At 55.4% G+C, this 26,329-nt stretch overlaps 2 protein-coding genes across 3 annotated transcripts; one reads left to right on the plus strand and one right to left on the minus strand.

The window, feature by feature from the left end:
* Window positions 1-314: 314 nt before the first annotated feature.
* Window positions 315-9,466, minus strand: NAPSA (napsin A aspartic peptidase; the record flags this gene model as incomplete). Its single annotated transcript, XM_079760024.1, has 9 exons — window positions 9,350-9,466; window positions 6,336-6,477; window positions 6,118-6,241; window positions 5,839-5,957; window positions 5,329-5,528; window positions 4,017-4,139; window positions 3,489-3,630; window positions 748-846; window positions 315-554 (listed from the first exon to the last, which is right to left on the minus strand). Exons 1-9 carry the CDS (start codon window positions 9,427-9,429, stop codon window positions 315-317), a joined length of 1,269 nt encoding a protein of 422 aa, XP_079616150.1. The 5' UTR covers window positions 9,430-9,466.
* Window positions 9,467-18,881: 9,415 nt separating this feature from the next.
* Window positions 18,882-25,840, plus strand: NR1H2 (nuclear receptor subfamily 1 group H member 2). 2 transcript variants are annotated; one of them, XM_079800577.1, is made up of 9 exons: window positions 18,882-19,015; window positions 19,555-19,616; window positions 19,703-19,834; window positions 20,145-20,435; window positions 20,515-20,780; window positions 20,973-21,152; window positions 21,766-21,865; window positions 24,698-24,906; window positions 25,246-25,840. In XM_079800577.1, exons 2-9 carry the CDS (start codon window positions 19,574-19,576, stop codon window positions 25,390-25,392), a joined length of 1,368 nt encoding a protein of 455 aa, XP_079656703.1. In that variant the 5' UTR covers window positions 18,882-19,015; window positions 19,555-19,573; the 3' UTR covers window positions 25,393-25,840. The 2 variants fall into 2 exon arrangements, with proteins under 2 accessions (XP_079656703.1, XP_079656704.1); XM_079800578.1 differs by lacking the exon at window positions 18,882-19,015 and having other exon boundaries at window positions 19,529-19,616.
* Window positions 25,841-26,329: the final 489 nt, after the last annotated feature.

Consider the following 26,329-nt stretch of genomic DNA (forward strand, 5'->3'; position numbering starts at 1 on the left):
AAGGCCGTGAACACAGTCCGAACTACAACGTCCGTGATGCTCCGCGATGTCGGGAGCCTTTGACAAGAGGCAGTTGTAGGCGCAGGGCTTCATGGGACTCGTAGTATAAGACACCCACACCAGTGTGAGCCCTGAAGAAAAGGAGCGATACCTTTATCCTCCCTTTCCTCAACTACAGAGAGCCAGACACTAGTTTTTCTCTCCAAAAACTACACACTTAAATAAAAGCTACTTAGGTAGGTAGGTAGGTTCAATGGAAATAGCGAATTTTTATTGAGTAGCGGGACCTCGGCTATCACCCAGTGCGCATGCGTCTAACCAGGACGCCTTCCGGCGAACTGCGCCTGCGTGAACCCACCGCCTAGCGGTCCGGCGCCGCGGGGACGAGCGCGCGCCAGCCCCACTCGGGCGCCTTTCTTCAGGTTCCCGCGGTCGAAGACCGCCACGTAGCTGCGCAAGAAGACATCGCCAAGGATCCAGAGGGGCCCATCCGGCGGGGGCACGTCCAGGGCCTGGAAGCCAAGCAAGCAGAGGCGGGCGCCACCCCGAGCAATCTGCAAGGTGACAAGCCGGGCCACGGGGTGTCACGCCCTCCGAGCCTGCTTCTTCCCTGGAAGCCAAAGCTTCGCCCGCCCACTCCCCGGGCACAGGAAAGGTTTCTCTGGCCCCTACTCGGTCCTTGTGCGTGTGAGGTCTCCCGCCCCCCACTTACCGCGTCACCCTGACGTCTTTCTGACCGCTGCCTACCTGGATGACGTAGTCCTGGGAGGTGAGGTTAAACCAGACACCCCCAAGGTTGAAGGCCACTGGAGGGAGCGTTGAGATGATCGAGCACTCGATGATGTACTGCGGGAGAAGGGGAGCAAGAGGAGATGAGGGCTTCCTGCTCTGCTCCAGTTCCTTCCGTGGCTCCCCAGTGCCATACGTTCTGGGCAGCTGGGTATTCTGAACCTGTGAGCCGGACCCTGCTGCCTCCTCTAGCCTTCACATCTCTTCTTTCACCCTGTGTAATGGTCGCCACATCCCCTGGCCTCCTGTTTGATCAGACCTTCTTTTCCTCTAATTGTAGATCAAAAACTGGTGGCCCTTACCCAGCCGTTGTGGCTCAATGGTTGAGCGTCAACCCATTCACCAGGAGGTCACCAGCTCTATTCCGGGTCAGGGCTCATGCCTGGGTTGCGCGCTCGATCCCCAGTAGGGGGCGTGGAGGAGGCAGTCGATGTTGCCCTCTCATCGATGTTTCTATCTCTCCCTCAACCTTCCACTCTCTCTAAAGTCAATAATTAAAAAAAAAAAAAAAGATTTTATTGATTTTTTGCAGAGAAGGGAGAGGGATAGAGAGTTAGAAACATCGATGAGAAACATTGATCAGCTGCCTCCTGCACGCCCCCTACTGGGGATGTGCCCGCAACCAAGGTACATGCCCTTGACCGGAATCGAACCTGGGACTCTTCAGTCCACAGGCCGATGACCTATCCACTGAGCCAAACCGGTTAGGACTCTAAAGTCAATAATTAAATTTAAAAAAAAAGACATTTAAGAAAAAACCTGGTAGCCCGTTTTGGAGTGCCCAGGTGTATTTAATTTGTCTTACACTGGGTCTAAAATGTTTTTTGAAAGATTTTTTTAAATATATTTTTTTTCATTTCAGAGAGGAAGGGAGAGGGAGAGAGAGAGAGAGAAACATCAATGATGAGAGAGAATCATTGATTGGCTGCCTCCTGCATGCCCCCCTACTGAGGATCCACCCCTCGCCCTGACCAGGAATGGAACTGTGGTCTTTGCTCAACCACTGAGCCACATGGGCCAGGCTAAAATGATTTAAAAATTCATTACCACCTGTATGCCATGGCGGTACAGGTTGTGTCCTGTGGAGCCTGCTGCTGTGCAACCTTATACAAGTTACTTAACCTCTCTCTGCTCAGTTCCCAATCTGAACATATAGATGGTGAGAATACTCACCTTGTGTGACAAAGAAATGAGTTAGCTGGGGAAAATGCCTGACACATAGTAAGTGCTATTATTATTTACAAATCAGGGGCTTTCAAAAAAATGATTTCAGGTTTCTCCAACAAACCAGCGAGCTGGCTTTCCCCAGACAGCAAACTTGGCTGGAGCTGAGTCGATGAGAGCTACCCTTTTAGATTGATGGGGTGTGCCCTCTCCAGTTAACCTCAATTTCCACCACTCCCAAGGTCCTAATAATACAATATTAGACTATTATTAGCAACCCAAGAAGTTTATCTTCCTGAAAAACCAATAGGAATGACCTAGTTGGGAAGACAGGAAATGATGAGAACAAGGTTGATGAAAATATCAACAGACAGGCATCAAGGCATTGTTCCAAACACCTTAAGTGGATGTATCGATTCAGTCCTCACAACACACCTGAGAAGTGGGTATTAGTAACCCCATTTTAAAATATATTGATTGGTTAATTGATTTCAGAGAGGAAGGGAGAAGGAGAGAGAGAGAGAAACATCAATGATGAGAATCACTGATCAGCTGCCTCCTGCACACCCCCAACTGGGCATCGAGCCCGAAACCCAGGCATGTGCCCTTGGCCAGAATCGAACCTGGGACCCTTTGGTCCGCAGGCCGATGCTCTATCCAGTGAGCCAAGACGGCTAGGGCAGTGGCCCCATTTTAGAGATTGGAAAACTGAGGCCAAGGAATGTTAACTGTCCTGTCCAAGATCACACAGCCAGCCAGGAAACGGCAGAGCTGGATTCCATCCTAGATAACGCACAGTCACAACCTCTGGGACATCCCGGCTCCTGTAGCTCATTACAGGCCTACAGACGTCCTAGGCATTGAACGTGAACCTCAGCAACTGAGTTCTCTCCACCCTCTCCGAAGCGCCAAAGAGCACAGGGATGGAGACACAGAGATTCAGGCCTGGAAGGACCCGGCGCTGCAGGACCGGAGGGGGAAGAGGGGGCAGCTCTTAGGTTTCACCGAGCCCCACTCGATGCTGGAAACACCCTTTGTGTGGCTCCTGGGAGCCCACCCCCTCCAGGCGCTCCTTCCTGCCTCTGGCTGCTCCTGTCCTGTCCCCACTTTCACTCCATGGGGTTGTTCCCCGAGGATGTTCCTGGGACCCCTTCTGTCTCCCGGGAGGGCTCGCCTTTCCATGGCTGTGATTACTGTCTGAGGGCTGGTGGCCCCTAAATGTGACGCCTGAGCTTCTTCCACACGCCCCCCTGCTGACATCCGTGGGTCCCCTAGCCTTCTCACTCCCATCCAGTCCTGAACAGACCTCTGTCATCATCTCCTCCCATCCACTGAGTCACTCTGTAGACACGTGGGCGGTGTCCTTGCTTCCTCCCTCTTCCCCCCCCAGCCTGTCACAGCGCCCAGTGCCTTCCGCCCTGGAATGCCTCCGGGCCCCCAGTTCTCGCCTTTGGGCCCCAGCATCCTGCTCAGGTTCTGCCAGTAAACCCCTATCAGCCTCCCCAGCCTGCCCCTACCAGACACTGGGTCCTCACCTTCCCCAACAGGGGGAATCCCCCGATAGCTCTATGCAGGGCCCGGATCTCCTCAGTGGGTCCCGTGATGAGAGATGTGCCTGTGTCCAGAATGGCAGGACAGCCCTGGGCACAGAGAGTCAGCCCTGTGCCCACCTTCACACTGTGATTTAGAAGGGGGCAGTCATTAGAGCCAGTGTCCCAGGAGTCCAGGCCCCCAGCCCCTCCTTCCCCAGACCCAGGAGCCCAGGCCCCCAGCCCTTGCTCCTTCAGACCCAGGAGTCCAGGCCCCCAGCCCCTCCTCCCTCAGACCCAGGAGTCCAGGCCCCCAGCCCCTCCTCCCTCAACCCAGGAGTCCAGGCCCCCAGCCCCTCCTCCCTCACACCCAGGAGTCCAGGCCCCCAGCCCTTCCTCCCTCAGACCCAGGAGTCCAGCCACCAGCTCCCTTCCCACCAGGACACTGGAGAGCAATCTTAGCACCGCCCTCCCCCCCCCACACACACACACACAACACCCACCCCTGCCAACCTAGAAGACCAGGTCCCTCACCGCTCCATGTGGACCTGCCAGTAGGCAGGGATGGTGACTGGCACGTAGGTGAGGGGTGGGATGTAGTGTGCTGGGTCCGAACCACCCAGAACCAGCTCTCCTCCATCAGCTGCTTCAGGGTCCCTGCAGAGACAAGAATGCTGCAGTGTCACCAGAGTTTGCCCTGCCCCCCCCTCCCGATTTTATGGTCCTGCAGGCTGCCTGGGTGGGAGTGGGACTTCCTGGTTTGGCTGTGGGAGGTAGAACTTTTGGGGGTAAATTTTAATGAGTTTAGTTGAGCTAAAACTGACGACATAGGCCAGGGAGCAAGATCTCCAATGTTCCTTTCGGGGGGCGGGGGGAGGGGTGTTTAAGAGGAGCATTAGGGTTTCTGACCTGACTCTGGAAGGCGTATGGGATTGTGTTAGAATGGGGTGGCTTCCTAGTGGATGGGGAGACTATTTGAATTCCATGTCTTGCAATTCAGAGGCCATAGCTTTCCTGAGTTGGCTGGGAGTGATGGGGGCAGGGGGCGGGACTTCCTGGAGGTGTGCGAGGGCAGGATCCACTAAGAGGTGGGCGACTCCTGAGTAGGTTCAGGTCAGAATCATTGAATGGGGGTAGGGTGTTCTGAGATGGGCCTGGGCAGGAAGGTGGAGCCCCCCTGGACCGTCTGAGCATAAAGCTGAGCTTCCTAAAAGGTGAGTGGGTCTTCTTGGATTAAAATGGACAATGCCTGCCCTAGCTGGTTTGGCTCAGTGGGTAGAGCGTCGGCCTGAGGACTGAAGGGTCCCAGGTTCAATTCCCGTCAAGGGCACATGCCCGGGTTGTGGGCTCCATCCCCAGTGGGGGACGTGCAGGAGGCAGCCGATTGATGATTCTCTCTCTTCATGGATTTTTCTGTCTCAATCTCTCCCTCTTCCTTTCTCTCTGAAATCAAGAAAAACGTTTTTTAAAAAATGGGCAATTCCTGACTTCTGTTGTGTGCTCGCCAATGGAAGGCGGGCTTTCTTTGTGGTGAAGAAGGATTCTTAACTTGAGTATTTGACGGGGTCGGGCATGGCATTCCCCATCTGAGTCGGAAACACGGAGCTTTTTAACTGATGGCGAGTTTCTCTAGTATATTTTTGGGTGTTGCTTAGTGAGTGGGACTTATCAGTAGGGGTCAGGTGTTTCTTATGTGGGGTATGTGAACTTCCTGTGTTGGGTGGATGACTTCCTAAACGGAGAGGAGCTCAGTGGTTTCCTGAATGAAGGGTGGGACTTCCTGAAGGCGGGCAGAGCTTCCTCCTTGGGGCCGGGCCTCACGGGAAGGTAGACCCTCCCACGTTACCTGTTGAGGTAGAAGGAGAAGACAGGCTTGTCCAGCAGACCTTGGTCCACCAGTGCATCCAGTGGGGGCCGAACTCCTCCCACGGCCAGAATGGGGAAACCGAGGCCCAGTATCCCATCGAAGCGGGCAAACACGAAGACCAGGCTGGGCTCCCACAGCGCCTCCCCGAAAACCACTGATGCATTCATGATTCCCCCAATCTAGGGGAAGATTCAAATGGGGCGAGTTATTTCTGGGAGGACATTTCCCATATAGTCCTGAGTGGTCCCCAGCTAAGGCCTGAATCCGGGGAACGTCGGGAAACAACTCCAGCTGCTGGAGAAGCTTCATCCCCCCCCCCCCACCACCAAAGGATCCCCACCCTTTACCCGGGAAGCCCGCCTCCCCACTTGGGAAGCCCTGTAAATTTCCCCAGGAAGCTCCACCTCCTCAAGCCCCTCCCTAAGCCAGATCATCTTAGACATTGGGGTTCTCCCAGGTTCAAGCCTTCCTGGGGTCAAGGTCACCTACAGTCAGCTTGTCCTCACTCAGGATGCCGCTTAGCCGCCCAGATCCATACTGAATGGCAAACGTAGTCCCGTTTGGCTTGAAGGAGCTGGAGGCTTTGGGGTCGAAGCGGTGGTGGAACCCTAGGTCAGAAGGTCGGGGGTCTGTCACTGGGGGAGCAGAGTCTCCCTTGCAAGGGTATGTCAAAAGAGAAGGGGGCCTCAAAACCCCTTGGGAAGCTAAGGCCTAGCCCCCTTCTCCCTTGAACCCCACTCAGCCTTATTCCCCCCCACGAAAGCTCACAGCAGGGCAGACTGAAGAAGTTGCATCTCCTGGACGGGACCCAGAGATTGGAGGAGCCAGTGTCAAAGATGACAGAGAAGTTTTGTGGGGGCGTCCCCAGCCCGATTTTCCCATAATACTGGGCCTGAGGGCAAAAAAAAAAAAAAATAAGGAGAGAGGGTGAGTGAAGAACTTGACCTTAGGGCCGGAGAGCGGGGCTGTGAGGGGCTGACACTCACGTTCATGTAGTTGGAGAGAGGCACAAAGGCGGACCTGCCCCCCGGGGATGGGGCCCCCAGCCCGAGGGGCTCTTCTGGGTTCCCCCATCCCCTCAGTGGGTTCGGGGTCCTGCTTCCAGTGTAGACGCGGTGAAGAGGGATCCTGTGGGGAGGAGGATACGGACAGCTAGGAAGGTACCCTTCCCATAGACCTTCTATCACAGTCTTTCCCAAATCTAATCTAATAATAGACAAATATGCAAATTGACTGCACCTTCGCTACACCCAAGCCACGCCCGCCAGCCAAGCCACGCCCGCCAGCCAATCAGGAAGGGTATGCAAATTACCCCAACAAAGATGGCAGCTAATTTGCATATCAAGACAGCGTCAAAGAACCCAAGAGCTGCAGAAGGGAGTAAAGCTTCGGAGAAGCAAGCAAGCCGGGGGGGGGGGGAGGAGAAGGGAGGAGCGGAGGCGGGGCCGGGGGCGAAGGGAAAAGCAGGAGGGCTGGCGGAGAAGGCGGGGCGGGCGACAAGGGAGGAGCGAAGGCGGGGCCGGGGGCGAAGGGAAAAGCAGGCGGGCTGGCGGAGAAGGCGGGGCGGGAGACAAGGGAGGAGCGGAGGCGGGGTAGAGTGCAGCAGGAAATCCTATTGCAGGATTTTTCCTGCAACGGGAATGCTAGTCCTCTATAATAATAAAAGCGTAACATGCTAATTAGACCGGACAGCCAAACAAACTTCCAGATATCCTTCCAGACGATCTTCCAGACAAAGCCGGGGCTGCGAGGGCTGAGACCCTTACACATATTTCGTGCACCAGGCCTCTAGTCCTAATATATAAAAAGCCAGCAGCCATCACAACTGAAACAACCTGACGGATGACTGAACAGCAGGCTGTGTGGGGCGACCAGGCCAGCAGGGGCGACCAGGCTGGCAGGGGGGGCATTTGGAGGCGACCAGGATGGCAGAGGGGGGCAGTTGGGGGCGACCAGGCCGGCAGGGGGGGCAGTTAAGGGGCGATCAGGCAGGCAGGCAGGTGAGCAGTTGGGAGCCAGCAGTCCCGGATTGTGAGAGGGATGTCCGACTGCTGGTTTAGGTCCAATCCCTGGGGTCGGGCCTAAACCGGCAGTCGGACATCCCCTGAGGGGTCCCGGATTGGAAAGGGTGCAGGCTGGGCTGAGGGGACCCTCCCCCCATGCACAAATTTCGTGTACCAGGCCTCTAGTAGAATATGATGCAAAGCAAACATCTTCGTGGCCCTACAGACAGTAACAGTCATTAGCAGAAACCCTACCAAACACCTACCAGACCATGATGGCAAATTTCCCCAAGACTTTACAAGAGCAAACCAACCGAAACAGACCAGACCTACCCCAAAAGCTTTCAGTAATAGACACATTCCAATGAACATAAGATAAGCCATTCACAAAGTTTTCCGAAGACCCTACATAAAACTAGCCTTTGTGAAAAAAATCCTCACATGCTTTAGTTGGTGGCATTGGAGACTATTTCTCCCACCATGGGGGGAAAATATAAGCACCAAATCCCAATTTCACTCTTTATACTATTTCGATGCGCGAAATTTGTGCAAGAGTAGGCCTTCCCCCGGCCGGCCTCTGGCTTCGTCCGGAAGGACGTCCGGTCTAATTAGCATATTATACTTTTATTATTATAGATTATTATAGATACATTCCAGACATATCAACAGCTTGATGTGACATGTAAAATTGTCAGAGCACTAGAAAGAAGTAAAATGTTTAAATAGCCCGGCCGGTGTGGCTCAATTGGTTGAGCATCGTCCCATGCACCAGAAAGTTGCCGGTTCGATTCCTGGTCAGGGCACAATGCCCGCGTTGCAGGCTTGATCCCTGGGAGGGGGTGTGCAGGAGGCAGCAGATTGATGTTCTGCTCTCACACCGATGTTTCTCTCTCTTCCTCTCTCCGCTCCCGCCCTCTCTCTCTAAAATCAATACAAGTACGTTTAAAAGTTCCCAGCGCTCAGCTTCTGATGGCATAGACCTGGGAGGGAGCCTGAGAAGTGGCATTTCTCACACGTTCCTGCAGGGGTTGCTGTTGGCCGGACAACACTCAGCGAACCACTCTCCCCGGACTTGGGGAATGACAGCCGTGATCTCTTAGGTAACACAGCCGGTGAGCCAACCTCGGGTGCAGGGGTAGTTCTTGTACCTGCCTGTCGTCACTCCTGGAGCCCCACCCCCCCTCACTGCTTTGCTCCCCTCCACCCCCCACCCCACCCCCATCCCCGTGACTCCGTGACTTGGTCCTTGAGAGGCTCAGGAATGTGAAGTGGGGGAAAGGGCTCCCGGAACAGTGTACCCCTCTTCCCCATCCGGAGTTTCAGCGGGTGGGGAGAGGAAGGGAGAGATTGGGGTGGCACTGGCCAGATGGGGGGATCATTGGCGTCCCCAAAACTGGACTTACTGAGACCTAAACAGTTTGGAAGATGCGAATGGAGGGAGTGCCCGTTTACACGCCCCAGACCTGGGTCTCTGTCCCTGCGGGGAGGTGTTTCCCGCACCTGGAGACCCCAGGACCAGCTCATCAGAGGGCCCCCAAAACCATGAAGGGAGAAGAGGGGAGGGTCCCCAGTCAAGGGTTTCAGGGCTGGAGGATCTTGGACTTAAAGGGCTGGGGTCTGCCCTGGCGAGTGTGGCTCAGTGGTTAGGGCGTGGGCCTGCGCACTGCAGGGTCGTGGGTGCCATTCACGGTCAAGGGCAGTACCTGGGCTGCAGGTTCATCCCCGTTCCCAGTCAGGGCGCCTGCAGGAGGCAACCCATGGATGTGTCTCTCTCACATCGATGTTTCTCTCTCTCTCTCCCTCCCCTCCCTCCCTTCCACTCTCTCTAAAAAAACATCAGTGGGGTCTTAGGACACGGCAGGGTGGAGCCCTTGGGTGAGAACCCAGTTTGGAGCCCCTGGAAGCCCTCACGAGTCTGGGGCGCCAGGGTGGACAGTCACTTGAAGGGGAAGGAGGGGAGAGTCCGTCCCAGGTTTGGGGGTGGGGGTCCCCAGTACCGGATCAGCGCGGCGCCGGCGGGCCCAGCGGTCAGCAGCGGCGGCAGCAGCAGCAGCAGCAGCTGAGGCGGCAGTGACATCTCCGGGGACCGGGTGTGGGCCAGACCTGCCAGCGCCCTTTTCTTTCTCCCGAGGCTCCGCCCTGCTCACCGCCCACCTCGGGTTTTGGAGGTGACCCGACCTGAGTCCCTGGGGGAGGGGGGCTGACTCGGGAGGAAGCGGGGGTATTGTTGGACGGATGTGCGGGGTGTTTTTGGAGTTTGCAGAAGCATTATCCAGTGTCACTGTCGCGCCTCACTCCCAGCTCCGGTGGCGGTGATGGCGGTGATGGCGGGGGTCTCCTGCGCCCCCAGCCCCCGTCTGTTAGCGACTCTGGCTTTAACATGTAACTTCCACTTCCTCTTTCTGAGACTCATTAACCACAAGGGTTTTCTTGAGCAAGCGAAGGGGTGGGTGAGGTGTGGATGGAAGGGCTGGGGGAAGGGAGAGAGGACTAGACGAGACTTTCTCCTTCCCCTGTGAGGCGGGACCTCGAGAGTGTCAGAACCTCCCTCCCCCACTCTATGTTTTATTGGGGAAATAACTGAAACACGAATAAAAGTCGCCCATAGCCCCACCACCAACCAAAACAGCATAGTCCTGGCCGGGTAGCTCATTGGTTAGAGCATCCCCCCCCCCCCCACTCCGCCTAGGTTGAGAGTTCAATTCCTGGTCTGGGCACATACAAGAAGCAACCCGCCCTGGCCAGTGTGGCTCCATGGTTGGGCGTCACCCTGTGCACTGGAAGGTTGCGGGTCCGATTCCTGGTCCGGGTGGGTGCATGCCCGGGTTTCAGGCTCGATCCCCAGGACAGGGGCATGCAGGAGGCAGCCGGTCCACGTTTTGCTCTCGAGTGGATGTTTCTCTCTCACTCTCCCTTCCTCTCTCTCTAGAAATCAATTTTTAAAAAAATATATATTTTATTGACTTTTTACAGAGAGGAAGGAAGAAGGATAGAGAGTTAGAAACATCGATGAGGGAGAAACATCAATCAGCTGCCTCCTGCACACCCCCTACTGGGGATGTGCCCGCAACCAAGGTACATGCCCTTGACCGGAATCGAACCTGGGACCCTTCAGTCTGCAGGCTGACGCTCCATCCACTGAGCCAAACCGGATTCGGCTAGAAATCAGTTTTTTAAAAAAGCAACCAATGAGTGCATAAATAAGTGGAACAACACACCGCTGTTTCTCTATCTTTCTCTCTGTCTCAAATCAATAAGTGAAAATTTTAAAAAGAAAGAAAAAGCATAAAAATAATTCTCATGGACTCTCTGTCACTAAGCCTCCCCCCATGTTTCCCTGATGAAGCTTCTCAAACATCCTATATAATAAAAGGCTAATATGCAAATCGACTGAATGGCAGAATGACCGGACGCTATGACGCACACTGACCACCAGGGGGCAGACTCTCAATGCAGTAGCTGCCCCCTGGTAGCCAGTGCACTCCCACAGAGGGAGCGCCTCTCAGCCAGAAGCCGGACTCACGGCTGGTGAGCACAGAGATGGTGCTCACCCGCCTCCTCAGCAGCGCTAAGGACCCCTCGGGGGATGTCCGCGGGCCTAAGCCAGCAGTCAGACATCCCCCGAGGGGTCCCGGACTGCGAGAGGGTGCAGGCCGGGCTGAGGGACTCCCCCTCCCCCCAGTGCACGGATGTCGTGCATCAGGCCTCTAGTATTGTTATGAAGATTTTGAAGCAAAGCCGAAAGAATACACAGTAAACCCCATTACTCACCACCTAGCCTCTGCAATTACCATACCATGCGGGACTTCCTTCATTACACATCTAACCAGTTGTCCCGCTCCATCCAGCAACCTCTCTGTTCTCAAGATATATTTCAAGTAAGTTGCCAACATCACATATTTCACCCTTTAACTTTTGAGCATTTACGTGATCAGCTTACTGGGCTTTTATGTATATACCGGACCAAGATGTAACACATTTCCTGCTCCCCAGAAAGTTCTCTGTCACTGTCTCCCGGTCAGTGTCCCCCAGAAGTAATGAGTACCCTGATGTCTATGGCCACAGACTAGCTTCACCTGTTCTTGCATGTCACATAAAATGAATCACATGAATTCTTCCTGGGTGTCCAATTTTTATCACTCAATATTATATCTTTGTGAGTCTTTGTTGTGATTAATTTTCATTGATTTTTAGAGTGAGTGCAAGGGAGGGGAGGAGGGAAGGAGAAAGAGAGGGAGGGAAAGAGAGAGTGAGGGAGAGAGATAGGGAGGGAGGGAGGGAGAGAAACATTGATGTGAGAGAAACACATCAATTGGTTGCCTCCCACATGAACCCCAACTGGGGCTGGGGATCGAACCTGCAACCCAGGTACATGCCCTTGACCAGGAATTGAACTCAAGACCCTTCAGTGTACAGGCTGATGCTCCAACCACTGAGCCACCCTGGGCAGGGCCAGAAAAAAGTTAAAAAAAAAAAAGACAGAGATGATTGCCAGAAATGTACATTATTAGAATGTACATTATTACAACTCTGTAAATGCTATTTTCATTTACAAGACTTGGAAAACCCTAAAGAAAAGCAGACTTGGGCAGGTGTACTAGTCAGCTAATGCTGTGTAACAAATCACCTCAAAACGGAGTGGTTTAAGACCGAAGTAACCACATTATCTTTTGTGATCTCCCTGAGTTAGAAATGTGAAAGCAGTTTGGCCGCGGGGTTGCAGACACATGTCAGCCGAGGCTGCCGTCATCGTCATCTGACGGCTGGAGGATCTGCTTTCGGGATGGTGGGGGCCCCAACTTTTGAACTTGGGTTTTCCTGTGTGTGTGTGTGTGTGTGTGTGTGTGTGTGTGTGTTTAGGTTGGTGTAGAAGGAAAGTCCCTTAGGTGGACCCTGGAGGAAAGGGATCTTCAAGGATGGAGTTACAAAGGTGGGGGTGTCCCAGGCAAAGAGGTGGGTCTAAGATCTCCCCCCCCCCCCAGTTTCAGAAAGCTTCCTCAGCAGCGCCATGAGGAAGGGGGGACATTTAGGGGGACCCTAAAGGAACAAAGGCTCAAGGGTTGTACAAATAATGATGCAAGGGAGAGGAGGAAATATCGCAAGTGTTGAGTAGGGACGGGAAGGGAGTCGGCGCCTGAGTGGAGGGTAGGCCTCTTACAGCTTGTCCAAACACGGCCATGGGCGGGGCAGCCGAGCGAGCCCCTCTGCAGGTGGGCGGGGAGCGTCCCTGGGGTCGCTTCTATTTTGTTTTTGCAGCAAAAGAAGAAGTGAGAACGGAGAGAGGAAGGGGTACTGGAGGTTGAGAAAGAGAAAGTGGAAAACGGTTTCTCTGAGACGGGAGAAGAGAGCTGTGGGCTGCCGCTGAGGGTCCGCTGGTCTCCGCTGTCGCACCTCTGAGTGCGTCCTCCCACGGCTCCGCTGGTCTCCGCTGTCGCACCTCTGAGTGCGTCCTCCCACGGCTCCGCTGGTCTCCGCTGTCGCACCTCTGAAGTGCGTCCTCCCACGGCTCCGAGAAGGCAGGGAGTTCGCTTTCACCAGACAAGGACGATCCGGGGAGAGAGAGCAGGGGGTTCGCGTTACGTGCGCCAGGACTCCATTGTGGTGGTTCACCGTAGAATCCGTGCTTTTGAAGAAGGACGTGGGGGCGAAGGGAACAGAGAGAAAAAATGGGTGGGGTGAAAGGGTCAGAGGTACCAGTGGCATTACAGAATGGAAAGGCCCTATATCAGCGGTTCTCAACCTGTGGGTCGCCACTAGCAGGGTCGCCTAAGACCATCGGAAAACACAGATATTTACATTACGATTCATTAACAGTAGCAACATTACAGTTATGAAGTAGCAACGAAAATAATTTTATGGTTGGGGGTCACCACAACATGAGGAACTGTATTAAAGGGTCGCGGCATTAGGAAGGTTGAGAACCACTGCCCTCTATGATTTGGTCCCACTCCCTCTCTGGCGTCATCTCTTCCCTCTCTGCCTCACTCACTCCAATTCAGCCACCTTGGCCTCCTTGCTATTCCTCAGACACCTCAGACATGCTCCTGCCTCAGGGCCTTTGCACAGGCTGATCTGCCTGAGTGTTTTCCCTCCAGAAAACCTTGCTCCCTTGCTGGAAGCCAATTCCAGCATGTGAGCAGGGCGGAATCATCTGGAGATGGCTGAGAGCATTTCCCCAAACCTGAAAAGGATGCATAAATGATTGCTTGCTGCCAGACAGCTGAGGGCATTTCAATCTACATGTTATTGCCTCCTCCTGGTGAAACACCTGAACTGCTGGAGGTAGTTCCTTAGGACAATCCAATCTAATAAAGAGGGAATATGCTAATTGACCATCACTCCATCACAAAGATGGCTTCACCCACAGCTGAGGCCAAGTTCCTTTAAGGAGCCTTAAGGAGCAATCAGCAGGGACCTGAGGCTGTGCCCTCCCCCACCCCCGTGGGGTTTGACAGGGGAGCTCAGGCCTCACCCTCTGCCCCGGCACCAGGCCAGGGGACTTCAGACCACGCTCCCCACCTGGCACCAGGCCTGTGGACCTCAGGCCGCACCCCTCACCCGGCGGGGCTTGACGGGGGACCTCAGGCCATGCCCCCCACCCAGTGGGGCTTGACAAGGGATCTCAGGCCGTGTCCCCCCATCCTGGCACTGGGCCAGGGGACCTGAGGCTACGCCCCCTGCCCAGCAGGGCTTGACAAGGATGGGACTGGCCAGGTCTAGATCTAGCCCAATTGGGGAGCGGAGCGGGGGGCAGCCGGGTCTGGGTCTCATGCGATTTTGAGGCGCATGTGGGTGGGGACTTGACTCTGGGTTCCCTGGTGAGCCCCAGACTCTGACAGGAGGAAGGTTTTCATATACATTTTACTAATTTTCTTTAATCTCTGACACTTCTATTATAGAGAAAGGGCAAATAGCAATATTAAATTATTTCCTCTAATTAATCCCCTTCCACTAGTTTGTGTTAATAAAAAGCCAGGGGTCCTGAGACAAGAGAGAACTTGGTTTCTTTAGCCAAGCTCCTCTGGTCCCCCCAAATGCCTTCCAAAATCATGTTTCATCTCTGGACTCTTGATTAATTTACACACAGCGCCTTCTCCAGATTCCTGAACCCTTCTAGATGCTGGATTAAGACCACTGGCACTCCCTCTCCTCCTTCAAATTTTTGCTTAAATGTTCCCTTCTTCGTGAAGTCAACCCTGGCCACCCTATTGAACATGGCAGCCATTCTCCCACCGTGCACCCTGATCTGTATTTTTCATAGACTCAAGGCTTTCTTACATGTCCCTAATTCTAAGATGTCATCGGTGGTGAGCCATGTACATGTTAGCATCAGTGATAGTGTCTACCTTGGTAATTTACTTATTACCTTTAATGCCTGTTTCCCTTAGAATCTTATCTTCACCAGGGCATGCACCTGGGTCAGTTTCATTTGCCAGTGTCCCCAGCACCTAGGACAGTGCCTGGCATCTAGCCAGTGCTCAATCCATTTCTTTAACAACCCACTTTGAGCACCAGTGGGGGTTTCCCTGGCACAGCAGGCACAGAGTCAGTTTCTCTAGTAACTTTCACCACATCTCCCCCTCCTCTGTCTCAACAGTTGGAATACTTTCTTTCTTTTCTTTTTTGGTCGTTCCGCACTAGAGGATATTTTTTCATTGATTTTTTTTTTTTTTTAGAGAGAGAGAGGGAGGGGGAGGGGAGGGAGAGAGAGAGAGAGAGAAACATCGATTGGTTTCAATTGGTTGCCTCCCACACGGCCCCGACCAGACCAGGGCTGGGGGTCACGCCTACAACCGAGGTACACGCTCTTGACCAGAATTGAACCTGTGGGAAGCCACCCATTGTCCTCACTATCAGAGAAGTGTAAACAAGGATCCCAGAACGCTGGTGACCCTTGAGCCCCTGGCAAGGGCCAGAGCTATGCACAGATTGTTTAGTCCAGACAATGAGGGCTCAAGCTATTTCCTGACCAAACAGTCTCAGAGTAAATCTTTCTAATATTTACTGACCTTTAGGATGGTCTGTCTGTTACCACAATTACCTGCCTGACTAAGGGCTAGGTGTGTATCCAAAATTGAATAAAAGGTTGGCGAGGCCTGAGCACCAGCGGAAGTCCTTCCCCTTGCGTTGGGCTCCCGCCTGGCCCCCCAATTTCCAAATTATTATTTCTTGTCTTGTCTCTTTCATTTGCGCGCGGCCCCTCTTCCAGGTCCAGAACCCTGAACCCTGAAACTCGCGGGACGTGGGTCATTCACATCTGGCACCCCACATGAACCCGAGACCAAAAACCGGCCAGGGCAGAATATTTTATCTTGATCCTTCAGGATCATCCTACCTGGGTTCTGCACTATCCCAGTCCCAGCCTGCATTTTCCCAAATGGCCACAAGGTGGCGGTGTGGTCCTATTTACACACACAGGTTTTGTTTGTTTTCTTTTAAGAGAGTCCTAGTTTATGACTTCTTCAAACTTTATGAACCATATTTCTAACAGCTAGATTTGTGATTATTTCCTAATCAGCATGAGGAAAGTATTTTCTGATGGACTATTTTTACATGAATTCCAGTAATACAGTTACATTTCTTTTTCACGTAAATTTCAACACACATTTTAAAACATATATTTTATTGATATTTTTTTACAGAGAGAAAGGGAGAGGGAGAGAGAGTTAGAAACATTGATGAGAGAGAAACATCAATCAGCTGCCTCCTGCGCACCCCATACTGGGGATGTGCCCGCAACCAAGGTACATGCCCTTGACCGGAATCGAACCGGGACCCTTGAGTCCTCAGGCCGAGGCTTTATCCACTGAGCCAAATCAGTTAGGGCTCAACACACATTTTTTGAAAGTCCTTTAAAAATTAGTATGCTCGGCCGAGACCAGTTTGGCTCAGTGGATAGAGCGTTGGCCTGCGGACTCAAGGGTCCCGGGTTCGATTCTGGTCAGGGGCATGTACCTTGGTTGCGAGCACGTCCCCAGTGGGGGGTGTGCAGGAGGCAGCTGATCGATGTTTCTCTCTCATCGATGTTTCTAACTCTCTATCCCTCTCCCTTCCTCTCTGTAAAAAATCAATAAAATATATTTAAAAAAAAATTAGTATGCTCGCTATAAAACTGGTCGACTCTGCACACAACGTTTTTACATTGGCACGTGGGCCTGGCTGGCGTGGCTCAGTGGTTGAACATTGACCTGTGAGCCAGGAGGTCACAGTTCGATGCCCATCCCCAGTGGGGGGTGTGCTGGCTGCCGCCGCCCATTGCTCCTCTGGTTGCAAGTCTCATGGGGGGGGGGGGGTGTCCCTTAAAATTTAGGAGATGCACCCTGTGCGGGGGAAAGAGGGAAAGGGAAAGGCTTGGGCGTGCTCCCTGGAGGCGAAGTGCAGGCTGGGTTCTTAGTTTTGAGGGTTTTAAAGACTGGGAGTTAGGAGAGGTCTTAGGGAAGGATCTCAACAGAATATTATCAGCTTTTCCAGGTGTATTGTTTTCTTTTTTAATATATATGTTTATTTTTATTTTTTTATTGATTTCAGAGAGGAAAGGAGAGGGAGAAAGAGATAAAAACATTAATGATGAGAGAGGATCATTGATCAGCCGCCTCCCACCCCGCACTGGGGATTGAGCCGACAACCCAGGCATGTGCCCCTGACCGGGATCGAACCAGGGGCTCTTGAGTCCGCAGGCCGATGCTCTATCCACTGAGCCAACCCGGCTAGGCCTCCAGCTGTATTGTTTCAGGGTCACGGTCTCCACTGATTGATCAGTGTCAGGGGTGATTAGTATCTAGCTGGTCCTGGTGCTGCTGGCCTGGTTTTGCTGCTTTTTGCTTTTCAGGGGCTTGGAGCTGAAATACAAATGAGGCCTAGATGTTATCTCCAGGGAGGAAAGCTCGGGGGGGGGGGGGGGGGCAAAACCGAGTGGCCAAGGATGTGTCAGGGGAGGGAAGCCCACCCTGGGGGACAGGTTCAGCGCCAGTTTTGCCCGTTGCTAGGCACCCAAGGCTTTTGGCCCTGGTGACCTGTATCTGGCTGTAAATTGTTCCACCGGTGTGTTCAGCTCTCTGTCTCAGTTTCCTCATCCCACTTGCGAAGGAATTCTCCTAGCTTCTTGCTGTCCTGCCTCAAAAAGAAATACAAATAATTTCCCCTGAGACTGAGAGGAATGTGAATTGCTCCAAAACGGTTGCAATTCACCTCCAGTCTATTTCAGCCCTTTGCACTGTGCTGATGGGGAAAAGTTAAACACAACTTTAACATCCGCAAGAATAAACATAGCTCCAACTTACCGGGCTCCTGATTTGAGCCTGGCCCAGTTCATGTGTTTTACTTCAATTAATCATAATGACAGTGCAGTGAGGTCTTGTTCCCAATTTACAGATGAAGAAACAGAGACACAAGGCGGGTAAACAGCTTGGCTTAACATTACACAGCGAGAAAGAAGGCATTGGTTCAGCCATCCCCCCTGATGCCCACCTTAACCACTTCTTTTGTGTGTGTTTTTAAAAATATATTTTTTATTATTGATTTGAGAGAGGAAGGGAGATGGAGAGAGAGAAAAACATCGATGAGAGAGAATCATTGATTGCCTGCCTCCTGCACGCCCCCCACAAGGGATCCATCTGGCAATCTGGGCATGTGGCCTGACTGGACTCGAACCCTGACCTCCTGGTTCATAGGTCCATGTTCAACCAGTGAGCCACACCAGCTGGGTTTAACCATTCGTTTTAATGGTAACATCCTCTGATGAAAAACTTCACAGCTTCAAGGCCATGCCAGATGGACCAAACAAGCTACAAAAATCATGGGTCAGACATTCCCATTTTTAAAAAAAGGTATACATGCTCAATATAGAGCTGATTGTCATGGGAAGAAAAGACTTTGGAACAACTTCCATCTTTTACCTGTCCAAGTATTCTGAGTTTTCTTTAAAAGCTGGGTCAAGATTTGTAATTTAACTTATTTAAAACTAGTAATCAGAGCATCTCCAAAATGAGGAAACTTATAACAACCAAAAAGGGACAAACATGCTTTAACTCCGTCCTGTGCGAAAAGGGGCTCTAGTTGGGGAGCTATATGCCGAGTAAGTCTTTTCCCGGGAGCCCAGAGAAACACTCGCGCCTGGCGGGGAGGTTTGGCACTGGCCACGACTGACCGAATGAGTCCGGAACGCTTTCGCCTCTAGTGGACCTGCCGGGAGGGTCAACTTCCAAAGGGCACACGACTTCCCTGCGGGGCTACTGACTTGGCTAGCTCCAGGCGGACCGGAAGTCCGTCACCCCCGACTCCCCTCCCCTTGCCGGAAGTGACACACAGTGGGGTTGCCGGAAGAAGTGGCGAAGTTACTTTTGAGAAGACCGGAGCGGCGGTGGCCTACAGGGGACACCGAAGAGGAGAAGGAGAAGCAGAGTAAGGGGACAGGCGCAGGTGCATCCGAGTGTGGGGAGATGCGGGAAGCGCCCCAAGCCCGCGGCTTCCCGGAGTTCCTCGCACTTCTCTGCTCAGCCCTTCTCTCCTTCTCCCCCTTCCTTTCCGTAGCTCGCGTCGCCCCCGGCTGTTTCCAGGGCAACCGGAGCAGGAGACCCCGCGAGAGACCGCCCACGAGACCCTCGCGCGCAGCCATGAGCCCCGCCCCCCACTGGTGTTTGGAGAGGGGCGGGACCTGGAGAGAGGTGTGGGAGCGGAGCCTGATGGGCGGGGTGGGGGCGGGGCTTAATGGGAGGGGAGGGGTCGGGGTCTGGCGGGGGAAGGTACCCATGGAGCGGGGCAAAGTGACCCGCAGGCACTTTATGGGAGGAGTGAGGGTGGAACCTGGAAGGTGGACAGGATGGGGGCGGAGCAGAATAGGAGGAGGTGGGGATGGGCTGAGAGAGGGGTTTCCTTCCTCAGCCGGGGTGGGATGGAGTGAGAGGAGGTGGGATGAAACTTAGTGGGAAGAAGGGACAGTACCAGGACAGAGCGGGTGGGCGGGGCCGGGAGTGGGCGGGGCCTATGGAGGGCGGGGTCTAGATGAGGACGTGGCTTGAGGCCAAGCCGGAGGCTGTCCTGCAGCAGGAGGGGCGGGCCCTGTTAGAATTGGGGGACTGGGGTTGGGTTCTCTATGCCGTGAGGGGGGGGATCTGGGAACGCTGGAAGAAAGGTGTTTCCCCTCAAGACCTGTGGCTGAATTCCCCTGGCCCACAAAGGCTCCCCGTCCCCCTGAATTTTGCAGGCTGCTCCGTGACCCCACCATGTCCACCCCTACCTCGAGTTCCCAGAACACCCCCTTGCCTGGTGAGTGAGCCCCTTCCCAGCCCAGCCCAGCCCACTGCTCCATCACACACGTGTCAGGAGACACTCACTATACCCCCCTCTCTCAGGAAATGCGCCCCCTCAGCCCAGCGCCCCCTCTTCTAAACCCGTTGTGAAGGAGGAGCGTCCTGAGCCGTGGCCTGGGGGCCCGGACCCTGATGTCCCGGGCAGTGATGGGGTCGGCTCAGCCTGCAGCGTGGGTGAGACGGGGCCCAGAAACGGGCTGGGAGTTGGTATGGGAGGCAGGCGGAGGGATCCAGGAAGAGAGAAAGATCAGACATGAGGACAGGAGGCTCCGATTTCTTGTTGATATGTTTTCTTCTCCTCCTCGACACCTCTCATTTCGATTCGTTCTTGGGGTTCGCTGACATTCACATCTTTCCCCCTGAATCGCCATCTCCCTGGGTCACTCTCGGTACTCCGGCCCTTTGCCTCTGTCTGCTCTCTCACGGGCCTCTCTGGCCGGTTTGTTTTTGTGACTCTCTCGTGGCTTCTGTCCGCCCTCCCCAGTCATCCCAGACCCGGCGGAGGAGCCAGAGCGCAAGCGTAAGAAGGGCCCGGCTCCAAAGATGCTGGGCCACGAGCTGTGCCGCGTGTGCGGGGACAAGGCCTCCGGCTTCCACTACAACGTGCTCAGCTGTGAAGGCTGCAAGGGCTTCTTCCGGCGCAGCGTGGTCCGAGGCGGGGCCGGGCGCTACGCCTGCCGGGGCGGTGGAACCTGCCAGATGGACGCCTTCATGCGACGCAAGTGCCAGCAATGCCGGCTGCGCAAGTGCAAGGAGGCTGGGATGAGGGAGCAGTGTGAGTGCCCGCGAGGGAGCAGCCAGCCTGGCCACTGCCCAGGCCTGGGGCCCCCGCTGAGGCCCGCATCTCCCCACAGGCGTCCTCTCCGAGGAGCAGATCCGGAAGAAGAAGATCCGGAAGCAGCAGCAGCAGCAGCAGCAGTCCCCGGCGACGCCAGGAGTCAGCAGCGGCTCAGCCTCGGGGCCTGGGGCCTCCCCTGGAGGGTCCGACGGGGGTGGCCAGGGCTCCGGGGAAGGCGAGGGTGTCCAGTTAACAGCTGCTCAGGAACTAATGATCCAGCAGTTGGTGGCGGCCCAGCTGCAGTGCAACAAGCGCTCCTTCTCCGACCAGCCCAAAGTCACGGTACTGCCCCTGGCGCAGCCTTCAGGGGCCGGGGGCCTGGCATGGGAAGGGAATGAGGCTCTAGAGGGCAGGGGCTGGGAGAGGAGGAGCTCCCGGGGTGCAGGCTTTGCCTCAAGTTGCCCCCCTGGCCTTGGGTTCTTGGGAAGAGTTCAGAGAATAACCCCCACCCCACCCCCCACTCCCATGTCCCAGCCCTGGCCTCTGGGCGCAGACCCCCAGTCCCGCGATGCCCGCCAGCAGCGTTTTGCCCACTTCACGGAGCTGGCCATCATCTCAGTCCAGGAGATCGTGGACTTTGCCAAGCAGGTGCCCGGCTTCCTGCAGCTGGGCCGTGAGGACCAGATCGCCCTCCTAAAGGCGTCTACCATTGAGGTAACAGCCGGCCCTCCCATCCTCAGCCCGGCCCCTCCCTCCTGCCTGCAAGATAAGCCCTGGGACAAGCAAGATCCCCCCCTAGTCCTTGCCTTTGTGGGGATGTATCTGATGGAGGAATGTCAGAATACTAAGCAAGGTCATCAGCGGTTCTCACGGGCCAGGGGGAGAAAGGAAACGGGCTGAGGCCGGAGGGACACGCTTTAGAGAATGTGCCAGAAAGGCTGTTCGGAGGAGTTGGCATTTGAACCAAAACAATGGTCACAAATAAGGATCGAGTGCCTGGTGTGTGCCAGGCTCCATTCCGAGTGCTGGGCACATGTCAGTGAACAAAATACACACATCCCTCCCCTGGGCCTCCTGACCACCGGGGGGGAGTGTCCTGAGCGGAAGGTGCTGAGCGAGCTGGAACAGGGAGGGAGAGAGCTGGGAGGGTCCGGCGTGCTGACTGCAGGCTGCTGCGGCTGAGAATGGGGGAGGGGGGGGCAGAGGGACCAGGGATGATCCTGGTGAGATTGGGCCCCCTTTCAGGCCAGGAGAGGAGGGACTGGTGGCCAAAGGGGTCACAGGGCCTCCTCACGCCCCTGCCTGCCCCCCTCCCTGCTGCCCGCAGATCATGCTGCTGGAGACGGCCAGACGCTATAACCACGAGACGGAGTGCATCACCTTCCTGAAGGACTTCACCTACAGCAAGGACGACTTCCACCGCGCAGGTACGGCTGAGGGCAGGCGGGGACGGCGCAGGGCGGGGAGACCTGCCTGGGAGACCTCGGCTGCCTCACCCGTCTGAGCCTCCGTTTTTCCATCTCCAAAGTGGGGTGAGCCTGTGGCTCAATGGACTGGGCATCGTCCCATGCACCGAAAGGTTGCCGGTTCGATTCCCAGTCAGGGCACGTGCCCCGGTTGCAGCCTTGATCCCCGGTAGTAGGAGGCGTGCAGAAACATCACATTGATGTTTCTCTCTTTCTCCCTCTTCCTTCCTCTCAGTAAAAAAAAGTCTTTAAAAAAAAAAAGTGGGGTGAGGGTTGAGTCCCCCCCGCAGTCCGGTAAGAGCACGTTTATGGGTTGTTGACCGCCCGCTAGGACGCGGTGCAGGATGAGGCAGAGGTCTCTGCTGTCACGGAAGGCATCTTGGTGGGACTCAAAAGACGGTCTGTCCACCCACAGCCCGGTCCCACCCGAGGGCGGCTGGATCGCAGTCCATTGTGAAGTGTGCAGCCTACGCAGCTATTTAGGGCAACCCCGGTCCCCGCCCTCTCAGAGCACTTAACCGGGGTGTGGGCTGGTGGAGGAGGTGCAGGCAAGCTGAGGGGTGAGCGGCATCACCTCGGGAAAGGGGGGTGGGAGTAGCACTGCCCAGGGGAACCCCATGTGCGGAGGCCTCTCTCTCGGCCTCTGGTCTTTCTCAGGAAGTCCTGCTCTCTACCGGGGCCACCTGTCTGCTTCTCACCCCCTCTTCCCTTCCTCCAACTCCTGGCCCTCCCATCACCCAGGACGGTCAGTCACCCTCTAAGTGGGAGATTGTCAGCAGGGCACACGGGGGAGTGTTTTGGGCAGGGTGTCAGCATGTGCAAAGGCCCTGGGGTGGAGAAGAGCTGGACAGTTTTAAGGAACTACAAGGAAGTCTTGGCAGCTGCAGCACAGAGATAAGGCTGGAGAAAAGGTTGGGGTCCCACCGCTCCCCCCCCATCCTCTGCCACTGCCACAGTCCAGGCCTCAGTTGTCTGCCTAGCCCAGTGGTCGGCAAACCGCCGCTCGCGAGCCACATGCGGCTCTTTGGCCCCTTGAGTGTGGCTCTTCCACAAAATACCATGTGCGGGCGCGCACGTACAGTGCGATTGAAACTCCGTGGCCCACGCGCAGAAGTCGGTTTTCGGCCTGGGCGAGTCTATTTTGAAGAAGTGGCGTTAGAACACTCAAGGGGCCAAAGAGCTGCATGTGGCTCGCGAGCCGCGGTTTGCCGACCACTGCCCTAGCCCATGGCAGGGGTCCCTCACTGGTCTCCCACCTCCACCCCTGCCCAGTGTGTCTGTTCACATAGTCAGAAGGATCCTATTAACCCCCTATCGGCCCATGTCCCGCTGCTCAGAACCCTCCGTGGCTCCCATCCCCCTGGGAGGAGCGTGTATCATGGGCCTGAGGGGTCTGGCTCCGTCCCTCTCCCTCCTCATCTCCTGCCCCCGCTCCTCACTCACTCTCCTCGTGCCACACCGGTCTCCTCTTTCTTATTTGAATCATCAAACGTACTCCCGCTCAGAGCCTTTATACTTGCTGCTCCCTTTGCCCAGAACGAGGGCACCAGCTCATCCTGGCGTGCCCGGTTCCTTCCCAGTTTTTGTTTTCCTGATTGTGTGTGTGTTTTCCCCAATTTTTTTTTTTTAATCCTCACCCGAGGATATGTTTTTATTGATTTGAGAGAGAGGGGAAAGGAGAGAAACACATCAATTGGTTGCCTCCCCTACACGCCCTGACCGGGGATCAAACCCACAACCTAGGTAGGTATGTGCCCGGGTTGATGCTACAACCAACAGAGCCACCCCCGCAGGGCCTTCCCAGTTTTCACACCGAATGTCTCGTGGCCCAAAAAGCCACACAGGTTCAGACAGAACAGATGGTGGTACCCCGCCTGGAACCCTCACTTCCTCGTAACTCGCTCCCTCTCCTCCCGGTCCTCGCTCCAAGGTCACCCTCCACTGAGGCCCTCCGACAGTGTCCCCCTCGGGTGACCACCTTGTCTGAGACGCTGACATGGTTCTCAGCGGCCCCCTTACCCTTCCCTGCTCTCTAGACCTCACTGCTACCTCACAGGCGGGAGAGGCAACGTATTTGTCTGTTATCTGTCCCCTCAACCCCCGTGTGAGTTCCGCAGAGCAAGGACTTTGTCTTGTAAATGGCTCTCTCCGCTGGCACGTAGTAGGTACCCCAGGAAGTTTGACCAATGAATGAATGAATGAGTCACTCCTGGGAATGAGTTCCACTGAGAGCAGGGGGTGACACAATGTGACCTGGGCTTAAAACGCCTTCCTTGCCCTGGCCGGTTTGGTTCAGTGGATAGCGCCTCGGCCTGCAGACTGAAGGGTCCCAGGTTCGATTCTGGTCAAGGGCGCATGCCTGGGTTGCGGGCTTGATCCCCAATAGGGGGCGTGCAGGAGGCAGCCGTTTGATTCTCATTGATGTTTCTATCTCTCTCTCCCTCTCCCTTCCTCTCTAAAATTAATTAAAAAATATATAAAAACAAAAACAAAAACTCTTTCCTTTTCCTGAGGAGAGGTCCCGAGAAGCCCAGAAGTGAAGGTGGCGATAGCGTAGCCATTACTGCATAAATGGCAGCTCTCAGAACTCATTCCCCCCCTCGGGCCAGGTTTATGGCACAGCTACTCCGTGCCAGGCACTCTCCAGGCCGTGGGGACACGGGTGAGCGGAGGAGGCAGGAACACTGGAGTGGCTGCTGTCTTCCTCATCCCGCTGGGCAGCGTCAGGCGGGGTGTGGGGGCCGGTTTCGGGCGGCGTGTTTATCGGGGGGGCCTCCGCCTCCCGCCCCGCAGGCCTGCAGGTGGAGTTCATCAACCCCATCTTCGAGTTCTCCCGGGCCATGCGGCGGCTGGGCCTGGACGACGCCGAGTACGCCCTCCTCATTGCCATCAACATCTTCTCCGCCGACCGGCCCAACGTGCAGGAGCCCAGCCGCGTGGAGGCTCTGCAGCAGCCCTACGTGGAGGCGCTGCTCTCCTACACGCGCATCAAGAGGCCGCAGGTACCAGCTCCGCCCTCCCGCAGGGGAGACCCAATCCTGGGGGCTGGGAGGCACCCGCGTGGGGTCCCACCTCCTGCTCTGAGCCTGGCTTGTCTGCCTCCCTGGCAGCACCCTGAGCTCTGGCCCGTATCCTCTCAGCAGAGCCTGCGCTCAGGCCCTGTCCCCGCACCAAGGAGCTCGCCTGGTCCAAGCACAGGGGTGGGGTCCCCACGTTCTCCTTGGCCTCTGCCCACTCTGGCTCTCCTGGCTCAGCCTGGGGAGGGGGCCCTCCCGGTGGGCTGACCCGAGCCTCACAGCGCAGGGCCTGGCCAGCACCCACCGTCCTCCTGCCGCCCGCAGGACCAGCTGCGCTTCCCCCGCATGCTGATGAAGCTGGTGAGCCTGCGCACCCTCAGCTCCGTGCACTCGGAGCAGGTCTTCGCCCTGCGGCTCCAGGACAAGAAGCTGCCGCCTCTGCTGTCTGAGATCTGGGACGTCCACGAGTGAGGGTCCAGCAACCCTGCCCGCAGCCCTGCACCCTCCAACGAATGGACGTGGCCACGCCTTCCTCCTCCTGGGTGGGGGGAAGGAGCCGAGCCTGGGGGCCCACCTTGTGGCTTGGAGCACAAGCCCTGGCCCTGCCAGCCCTTAGCCCTCAGGATAAGCCCCAGTCAGGGTCCAGGGGGCTCCCTCCCTGCCCACTGAGTCTTCCTGGGAGGTGTGGATGGGTCGCAGGCCCTGACCTCTGACCTCTCCAAGCACTTCCAGCTGCTCTCCCCGCCCAGCTTACACTCAAGCCCACTGCGCAGTGCACCTTGAACAGAGGGAGGGGAGGCCCGTGGCTCTCTCCCACAGCCTGAGAGACCACAGGTCCCCTCTCCTTCTGCTTTTATTTAATAAAAACTAAAAGAAAAACCACACACAAAAAAACGGGAAAATAAAATATGAATAGAAACCTGCCCTGAGCCAGAGTGAGTGTGAGAGGGGCTGGGGCTGGGCCGCCAGGGTCTTCCTCCACACTGGCCCTTTAGACGGCTGCTAGGCGGGTGGGAGGGATGTTCGCAGTCATCAGGCACTGGTGGGTTCAGGAGAGGCCCCTGGTGGCCTCAGGGTCACCTCCCTGTATAAGGCCAGTTGGAGCCAGCTCATGGAAGACAATTTAAGTGGATGAGGGGACTGGGACGTTCACACAGTCAAGTACTTGCCTAAATACTTGCTGAAGCCACCTGTGTCCATTCTGAGACCATGTCATTCATTCTAGTCTCTATGGAGCATTTCCTAGGTGCCAAACACGATTTTAGGCACTGGAAACCAGCGAACAAGACAGTCCCTCCTCAGAGGTGGCAGTGGGGGAGTGAATGGGGTCAGCTAGGATGTAAGGGAATGGGGGCAGCAGGCGGGAGGGGGTGCTGGAGGAGAAAGGCAAGGCTTCACAAAGATCCCG

This window comes from Cnephaeus nilssonii, assembly GCF_951640355.1.
Source record: "Cnephaeus nilssonii genome assembly, chromosome: 20".
Taxonomy (NCBI): domain Eukaryota; kingdom Metazoa; phylum Chordata; class Mammalia; order Chiroptera; family Vespertilionidae; genus Cnephaeus; species Cnephaeus nilssonii.

Coding starts and splice junctions, on each gene's coding strand:
- NR1H2 (XM_079800577.1), top strand. CDS start 19,574: ATGTCCACCCCTACCTCGAGTTCCCAGAACACCCCCTTGCCTG. Junction 19,617..19,702: donor CCAGAACACCCCCTTGCCTG/GTGAGTGAGCCC, acceptor CCCCTCTCTCAG/GAAATGCGCCCCCTCAGCCC. Junction 20,436..20,514: donor GGCTGGGATGAGGGAGCAGT/GTGAGTGCCCGC, acceptor ATCTCCCCACAG/GCGTCCTCTCCGAGGAGCAG.